General features: G+C 53.6%; 1 protein-coding gene across 1 annotated transcript; it reads right to left on the bottom strand.

Moving 5' to 3' along the window:
* Positions 1-1658: 1658 nt before the first annotated feature.
* Positions 1659-5327, bottom strand: SOX18 (SRY-box transcription factor 18). Its single transcript, XM_063404346.1, has 2 exons — positions 4264-5327; positions 1659-2678 (listed from the first exon to the last, which is right to left on the bottom strand). The coding sequence occupies exons 1-2, from the start codon at positions 4664-4666 to the stop codon at positions 1828-1830; spliced, it is 1254 nt and encodes a 417-aa protein (XP_063260416.1). The 5' UTR covers positions 4667-5327; the 3' UTR covers positions 1659-1827.
* Positions 5328-8524: the final 3197 nt, after the last annotated feature.

Raw genomic sequence — 8524 nt, 5'->3', positions numbered from 1 at the left:
CAACAACAAAAAAAAAAAGTGAGTCAGGATTGAGTCCTGTTAACACTAATGTGAATTTAATTTAGGAGAAGCTTGAAAATTAATGTCATTTGTTAAATATCCATTTCCCCTAAAAGGCAATTCTTTGCCAACAACAACAACAAAAAACCTCTTCTTCTATTCAATTTTTTCAAATTTTTTTTTAAAACAGCCTTTTTTGGCGATATCAGCCTGGTTCAAATCACTTGGTGCTCAAGGAACGGATGCCACTGGGTTTTAAGCAACAGATTGTTGTTCCTCCTTTTCAAATTGAACAAAAAAGCTCCCTGTAAATCATACAGTGATTCACAGGAGGGGGATGAAGCTCCAGCAAAGCACCAGCAGCTCTGAGCAGGATCTGGCTGGGCATGGTGACGGCTCGGCAAGACCCGCTGCTGCTGGAGCCGAGAAACAGACAGTGAAGGCCAGGAGGAGGAAAGGCTCCGGTACATGGAGTTTTCTTCCAGCTCTGAGCATTTTGAGAGAAAGCACTGGAGCAGCCTGGCTCTATTTTTGGGGGGTTTCATGGGAAAACAGGGTGAGCCACGGGGACCTCGCATCGATGCGCTGCCAGCCTGCCAAAACAATGACCACACCAAGGCTTGTTTCGGAGGAGGATATCACACGTTTTATTATATTTTAATCTGAGAACAGCTGCTTTTCCTGCTGGGAGCATCTCTGGGCAGCATGGCGCAGTGCTGTGGGGCTGCCACCAATATCCCATCCCATCCTGTTCCATCCCATCCCATCCCAAGCCACTGTCCCGTGCCCAGCCGAGCAGAGCCGCGCTCGCCGAGCCCGAGGCGGCTGACGGGGCGGGCAGGCGGCAGCTTGGAAATTAATACATTTGCCAGGTTGTCAAAACATTAATCAACGGATACAAAAATCTGGAAATGGTTGGGACAACATGTATTTGCGGAAAATATGTGTTCACACAACAAGCACACAAGATGGGAACAATTATATGAAGATGTTTTAATAATTAACCAGAATAAAACAGTTTGCTCTCCATACAGTTCTAGACAATAAAAGTGTTTGCAGTCATATTTTTCTTTTGTACAAAATTCCAGTCAGTTGTTCCTCAATATTTACATTATCATTCCCTTTTCACAAAATATCTCCTTTTATTCCCCCTTCCTTTTTTTTTTCTTTAAATCCAGCTTTGCTACATAAATGCTTTAGATCTCGTGGATATCCCTTGATTTCTTTTTAAAAAGTCTAATAAAAAAACCCCAAAAGACATTAAATACCATTTTATATATAAAAATGCTTAGTAAAAATATAGTTTTGTTGCCCAATTAAAATATATTGCTGAGAATACAGTAAAAACTGTCCTAAAGCCCACCCCTAATGGGCGCCGACTCTTTAACAGCCCCGGCAAAGTCTTCCTAAAAGCTTTTTCCCCCTAAAAGTTCGCCTGTCCTTGGGTTAAATACTGGGGACAGGTCACACTTTGGCTCATCCTGGTGTGATTGTTTCAGGCAGGGTTTACTGGAATTGGCTTGAAAATGCCCCTTGGAGCTGGTGGGAGTTGGAGAGGTGCCCTGCCGAGGGCTGGAGCGGGGAGCACGGTGGGGAAAGGCGTCTAGCTGTGTTATATAGTTATACGGTATATCAGTGGGTTCAGCATGGTCTGTCTCTAAAATAAAAAAATTAAAAAAAATCAAAATAAAAAAGAACAAACAAGAAAGCGATGCATTTAATGAGATACTCTAAATATGATGGAGCTCGTGGTTAAAGGAGGATGGCTTTTTGTTTTTAGAGGAGAGTCGGGGCTCTCCTGGTGCGCGCATTGGATGTGGGGTCAACCTAACCGGTGATGCAGGGGCTATAGTAAACAGCACTGCTGGCATCGGACAGGGCTGATATCAAACTGCTCTCCTCGCAGGAGATGCTTCTAGGAGTCACTTTGGACAGGGAGACATGGTAAGGGAGGCCCGAGGCTTCGGGACGAGTCCTGCTCATGTTCAAATACTGGTCAAACTCGTTGCGGTCAACGTCTGTCCAGAGCTCGGTTTGGTTCAAGTGATCCACGCTCTCCATGTGGTGGGCTTCAGGCGGGGGCGACAGCTGGCCCAGGTGGGCGGAAAGCCCGTTCTGAGTTCCCGAGCACATCTGGTTGTAGTAAAGGCTGGAGGGATGGGGAGTCCTCATGGCGTCGGCCAAGTGTGAGGGGGTCTGCGTGTAGGGCACGGCCACGTCCCGCCCCATGCACTTCTCCTGGGGAAACTCCATCTGGTGATGGTGGTGGTAGCCGCGAAAGGGCATCATGTTGCAGTCATCCTGCATGTGCGGAGGGAAAAACGCCGGCTCGGTCTGTTCCAAGACATCCAAGGGAGACATCTCAGGAGTTGGCAAGCCATAGTTTTCAATATCCGACCCCATGGAGTGGAGTTCTCTGAAGTGGTTAAGTGGGGGAGGTTGGGGGTGGCCCGGCTGGCTGCCGCCATGGTGACTCATGCTGAAGTTGTCACTGCAAGGCTGGGAAAGGTTATGCAGGAGGATATTGGGTTCCATCCTCTTGATTTTCTTGGCTTGCTTCTTTCTCCTTGGGCGGTATTTGTAGTTGGGGTGATCCTGGAGATGCTGGATTCGCAGTCGTTCTGCCTCTTCCACGAAGGGACGCTTGTCGCTGGCGCTCAGCGCTTTCCACGACTGGCCTGGAAGAGGAAAGAGAAACTGTGAGAGTGGCTCAAACACCTGGCACTGGCCAGGGCATGGGGACACCCAGGGAGAGGCAGCTCAGAGGTGAAGGGCTCCTGCAGATGGCTTGATACCTGAGCGGGGCCTCACTGCTGACACCAGGAAGGGCTGGGGAATGGCTTCCCAAGCCAGGCTGTTCCCTTGTCCCAGAACAAGGCTCGGGCAGTGTCCAGCACTTCAGTGCTGTGGGAGAATGGGGGTACACGGAATGGGAACCCCTCTGCCAGGGCTGGGGATTCTGCCTCCCACTGTCCCTTGGTACAGCCCACAGTCCCCGCTTCCCTGCATCTTGCATCCATAGCCTGCACCTCTGAAGACCAAATCACCCATCCCAAAAATTCACAGCACCATATCCTGAATCCCACATCCCCACACCCCGCAGCCCCGTGTCTCTGCATCCTGCTGCTCTGTCTGGCCATATCCTGCTTCCCGTAGTCCCGCATCCTGCAGCTCCATTTACCCATATCCTGCTTCCCGTGTTCCCACATCCCGCATCCTATAGTCGTGCATCCCGCATCCTGCAGCCTGTATTCCCATATCCTGCACCCCTGCAGCTGTGTACCCCTCAGCCCTGTATCTCTGCATCCCGCAGCCCTGTTTCCCTGCATCTTGTGTACATGCAGCTCTGCATCTTCACATCCTCACATCCCACAGCCCCATATTCCCACATCCTGTAACACCACATCCCACAGCCCTTGATCCAACAGTCCTGCATCCTTACAGCTCGCATCCCTGCATCCTTGCAACCTGCAACTGGTAGCCCATCATCCCACATCCCTACAGCTTGTGTCCTGCAGCTCTTTAACCTTGCAGCACACAGCCCTGCATCCCCCAGCTCTGTATCCCACAGCACCCCATCCTTGTACCCCAGCTCCCGCACCCCATATTCTTCCAGTCTGCACCCCACCATCCTGTACCCTTGGAGCCTGGCTAGCAGACCCCATACCCCGGCATCCTGCAGCCTGCTGCCTTGTATCTGTGCAGTCTGCATCCCACAGCCCTGGACTCTCACAGCGCACATCCCAAATCCCTGTACTGCTTCATCCCACACTCCCAGCCCCGAATCCCTGCACCCCAGCAGTTTGCTCTGTATCCCTGCATCCCACTGCTTGGACTATCAGAACCAAACCCACCTATCCCTACACCCCCAGCCCCGTACCCCAACATTCTGAGCTCTGTACCTCTCTGCATCCTGCAGCCCTGCACTCTTGCAGCCCACATCCCCAGACCTGTACCTCTCTATTCCTATATTCCCAGCCCTGTACTCCCACATCCCTGTCTCCCCAGCTCGATATCCTTCCTATCCCACAGCCCCGTACTCCTGCAGCCTGGATCCCAACCCCACACCCCCGTGTTCCCAGCTCTGCAAGCCTGCATCCCACAGCCCTGGACTCTTGCAGCCCGCATCCCCAGCCTGCACCCCTGCATCCCCAGCCCCGTAAGGCAGCATTCCCTCATCCTTAGCTCCTTACTCCCGCATCCCCAGCCCCGCACCCCGCATCCCCGCGCCCCCAACCCTCCTCCCGCTCCGCTCCCGCTCACCCAGCATCTTGCTCAGCACGGCGTTGTGCAGGTCGGGGTTCTGCTGCGCCAGCCGCTTGCGCTCATCCTTCGCCCAGACCATGAAGGCGTTCATGGGCCGGCGGATGCGGGAATCCTCGGCGGCCTTGCCCTCGGGGCGGCCGGCCGGGGGGCTGTATCCATAGCCCGGCTCGGGGCTGGGCGTGCGGCTGGGGGCCGCGCCGGGGGCCGCGCCGCCGGGGCCGGGGCCGAAGGCGAAGCCGGGCTCGGGGCTGGGCGTGCGGCTGGCGGGGGAGGCGGCTCCCGGGGGGCGCGGGAAGGCGAGCCCGGGCTCAGCGGCCGGCACGGCGGCGGTGACCCATGAACAGTCGCCCCGGGGTTGCGATATCTCCTCTCGGCAGTAGTTAGACTCAGATATATTCATTCCAGCTGGACAGCACTTTGTGTCAGACCCGACCGGGTGCCGGAGAGAGAATCGGGATTCCTGCCGCGTCCCACCGGGTCCAGCACCGCCGAGCAGCCGCCCGCAGTTCGCCTCCCTCGCCTGCCTTCGGGGGACTCGGGCTCGCCTGCGTTTGTTTTGGTTTCTTTTCTTTTTTTTTTTTTTTCCTATCTTTTTTTTTTTATTTTTCCCCCTTTTCCCCCCAAAAAAAACTTTTGGGATGATGCTGGGCTGGAAAGGGCAAAATATAGCCGGGCTGGACCAATCAGCGGGGCGAGGGGAGGAGGAGGAGGAGGAGGAGGAGAGGCAGAGGAGGAGGAGATGAGGGGGAGGAGGAGAAGGAGGAGATGAGGGGGAGGAGGAGGAGGAGGGAAGGGGGGCGTCCCCAGGCACCAGCAGGAAGAGCCACCCGGGGAGGGCCGAGCTGGGACCGGTGTGGAAGCTGCTGTCCCGTTGCCTTCGGTCCAAGGAGGAGGGTTGTTAAATCTTTTTGCTTTGTTTTTCTTTTCTTTTCTTTTCTTTTCTTTTCTTTTCTTTTCTTTTCTTTTCTTTTCTTTTCTTTTCTTTTCTTTTCTTTTCTTTTCTTTTCTTTTCTTTTCTTTTCTTTTCTTTTCTTTTCTTTTCTTTTCTTTTCTTTTCTTTTCTTTTCTTTTCTTTTCTTTTCTTTTCTTTTCTTTTCTTTTCTTTTCTTTTTTCTTTTTTCTTTTTTCTTTTTTCTTTTTTCTTTTTTCTTTTTTCTTTTTTCTTTTTTCTTTTTTCTTTTTTCTTTTTTCTTTTTTCTTTTTTCTTTTTTCTTTTTTCTTTTTTCTTTCTCTCTCTCTTTCTCTCTCTTTTTCTCTTTCTCTCTTTCTCTCTTTCTCTCTTTCTCTCTTTCTCTCTTCTCTCTCCAAGCCCCTTTTCTGCTCCCTGTGCCCTGCCCTCGCCCCCACCACCAGCGGTGCCGAGGCAGGGAAGTGTTCAGCTTTGCCTGCCAGGCTGTGTGCAGGAGCACAGGGATGTTCAGGGCTCAGCGTTTATTTTTCTTACATCTGACTCCGTGTGTGTGTTTTGGCCAGCATTCCCCATCTGGGGCTGGGAGCAGCCCTGGGGTGAAGGCAGGGGTGAGCCCTCTCCCCCCGGCAATTTTCTGTGGGAATTTCAGTGTCAGGCAAAGAAACCGCTCCTTGAGTTTAAGTGAATTGACATGAACAGCATTGTGTTTTCTAGGGACTGTTGAGGAATGGGGGGTTCAGTGCCAGCCAGGTGATGGTGGCTAAACCCAGCCTGCAGGGCTGCTGGGGCTGGCACACTGTGCATGCCCTGGGCATGGCCGGGTACCCACAGCCACAGCAAAGAGCACATCCCCTGCCCCCAGGTCACGGCTCCGCTCCCTTGGCTGCCATCCAGCAGGGATTTGCAGGGCCAAGGGTCAGGCTAGGTGGTCTGAATGTCCTTCCTGCCCTTGGCACTGGGAATTATGAGTTCTGCGGGATCCTTTTGCAATCAAGGAGTTTGGCCAGAGCACTGTGCCTGCCCCCTGAAACCCCCGGGGCAACTGGGCTGACTTGAAAGAGATGTCCCAGCTCTGGTACCTGTCCCCAGCCCCCTCTGGCTGTGGACATGCCCTAGACCCCAGCCTGAAATGTGAACCTCGGTGTTAGGAGGACTCGGGGCACTGGGTTGCGCAAGAGCCCAGCTCCAGCCTCTCACTGCCGAGCCCAGCTCCAGCCTCTCACTGCCGTGGGGTATTGCATGCCATGGTTTCTGTGTGTCTGGAAGTGATTTGGACAAGCTGATCTGCCGTTAACCCTAAACAAAACAAAGGCCTCTAAAAAAAAAATTTAAAAAATTGTGTCTCACTTGTTCTTCAATCATCAACCAGGAGTGACAGAGGTTTCGGGCGAGATTTCCTTCACGTTTCTGGAGCTTCTTATTAAAATTTTGAAAGTGCAAATCAGCACCAGCCCACAGGAGAGCCCACACAGCTGCAAGGAGTCTCCTCTCCTCTCTCCCCCATCCAGAGGGAGCCGGAGCACTGCTTTGCTGGAGGAGCAGTCCTTGCCACCATCCAGAGCAGAGTCCCTGGAGGCTTTGGCTCTCTGCCCCTGCCCTGGGAGAAGCAAGGTGGGTGCTGGGGGATCTGGAGACTCTCAATCCAGGACCTGTGGCTGCCTGTGGAGTGAAGTGAGCAGCCTTTGGGGCAGTCCGTCTGGGCAGCTGGTGGGGACGTCCCCCTTGTCCCAGGCTTCAGCCAAGCATGTGGAGCATTCCCTGATCACATCCTCTCTGTGGCCTCCTCCATGGCCCTGGCAGAATCCTTGGCCTCCAGGTGTGCTCAGAGCTGCCTTGGAGCAGGGGTTGGTGGCACCAGTTGGCATTTGGGATGTGGTGGGGATGAGCTGCAGCATGGTGAGAGTGGGGGCAGCTCTGATTTTCCTAGCCCTGGAATGATGTTAAGAGCTGGGGCAAACCCTCCCCAGGGGAGGCAGAGCCTCATGTCCTCCACACTTGCTCTGCACAGCTACTCCAGGCCTGGGCTTCTTCCACATGGGATGACCAGGGGCTGAGGATGCTCTCCCTGCTGCAGGGGGCAGAGATCAGGGTGGTGCTGCTGTCCCTGCTACAATGGGAGAGTTTGAGAACTCCTGACCATGGAGCAGAGCCGGGCACTTTGACCCTCAAACTCGCATGAAATCCAGCCTCACACTGGGTCTGCAAACCTGATCTTACAGTGCATTTGCTGTTGGTTCTGCATCATTAGGAAATCATTAAGAAGAAAAAAAAAGGAAAAAAGAGACAAAAATTGCAAAAAATGAAACAAATAAAGAGAAAAAAAGGAATGGGGTGAAGAGCCATGGAGTGTAGCATGGTTTTTGAGGAGGCAAAGCACAGAGAGAGGGGAAAGAGAGCTGAGAGAGGGATGGAGCAGTATGCAAAGCACACAAAAATGCCTGGATGCAGAAATGCCTGCGTGCAAAGCACCCAAAATATCCCCAGGCCAGCCCGGAGCCTACCTTCAAGGGCAATACCACCTTGCTTTTCTTCCCTCCCTCTTCCCACAGCCAGCATCACAGAGCTCCACTCCAGGGAGTGAAAGCCCCCTCAGCCAGGTGTGGGGTGAAGTTGCAGGGTCTGTGCCTGGCTCAGCTTTCCTGGGAGGGGGATAAAGCCTTCCTTTCACCCTGCTGCCCACAGGGCTGGAACGTGGGGTGCTGGTGACCCACTGGCTCCTCACCAGCCACATCTGCAGCCACACACAGAGAGGAAGCTCTGGGCATCCCTGGGCAGAGCCAGGATCGGTGTGTGCCAGCCGAGTGACCTCTCCCCATGCCCTCCTCGCTGGCCTTGGAATCAGGCAAGCTGGACCCCAGTCCACTCACTGCCTCGGGAGTTGTGTATTTTTTAATTTCTTTTTTTTTCATTCTCTCCCCAATTTTTTTGAGCTGGCAGCTGGCTGACCCCACCCCGGCCCCTGGCTTCCCTTGGCAGCATCCCGCGCAGCCCAGCGCCACACCTAGCAGAGGAAGCGTGGCGGGACGGCCGCCTCTGCTCCCCAGCACAAAGGCAGCTCCCTTGCCGCCCCCAGCCCACCCATTCCCGATTATTTCTCCCAGCCAGGACCAATGCTGAGCTCCCACCTGGTTAAAAATAGATGTGGCAGCACCTGGATCATCCCAAGGGGTGGCAGGGATTTGAGGGCTCAAAGGGGGGCTGGTGGGGTTGGTAAGAAGGGAAGAGCCTGTTGCCTGCTGAGCCTGATGGTTATTTCTGCTGCTGCTGCCTGTGGCTTGGTGCAAGAGCTCCAAGCTAAGGCTGTGCAACCAAATCCAAGGGACTTGTCCCCAAAATTTGCATCCAGGT

This window comes from Prinia subflava, chromosome 8 (assembly GCF_021018805.1).
Source record: "Prinia subflava isolate CZ2003 ecotype Zambia chromosome 8, Cam_Psub_1.2, whole genome shotgun sequence".
Classification (NCBI taxonomy): domain Eukaryota; kingdom Metazoa; phylum Chordata; class Aves; order Passeriformes; family Cisticolidae; genus Prinia; species Prinia subflava.
This window is presented reverse-complemented; position numbering and strand designations above follow the sequence as displayed.

Excerpts from the sequence above, each read along its gene's own strand:
- SOX18 (XM_063404346.1), bottom strand. The coding sequence starts at position 4,666 with ATGAATATATCTGAGTCTAACTACTGCCGAGAGGAGATATCGCAACCC. Across the intron at positions 2,679-4,263 it reads CGTGCTGAGCAAGATGCTGG|GCCAGTCGTGGAAAGCGCTG; the intron begins GTGAGCGGGAGC and ends TTCCTCTTCCAG.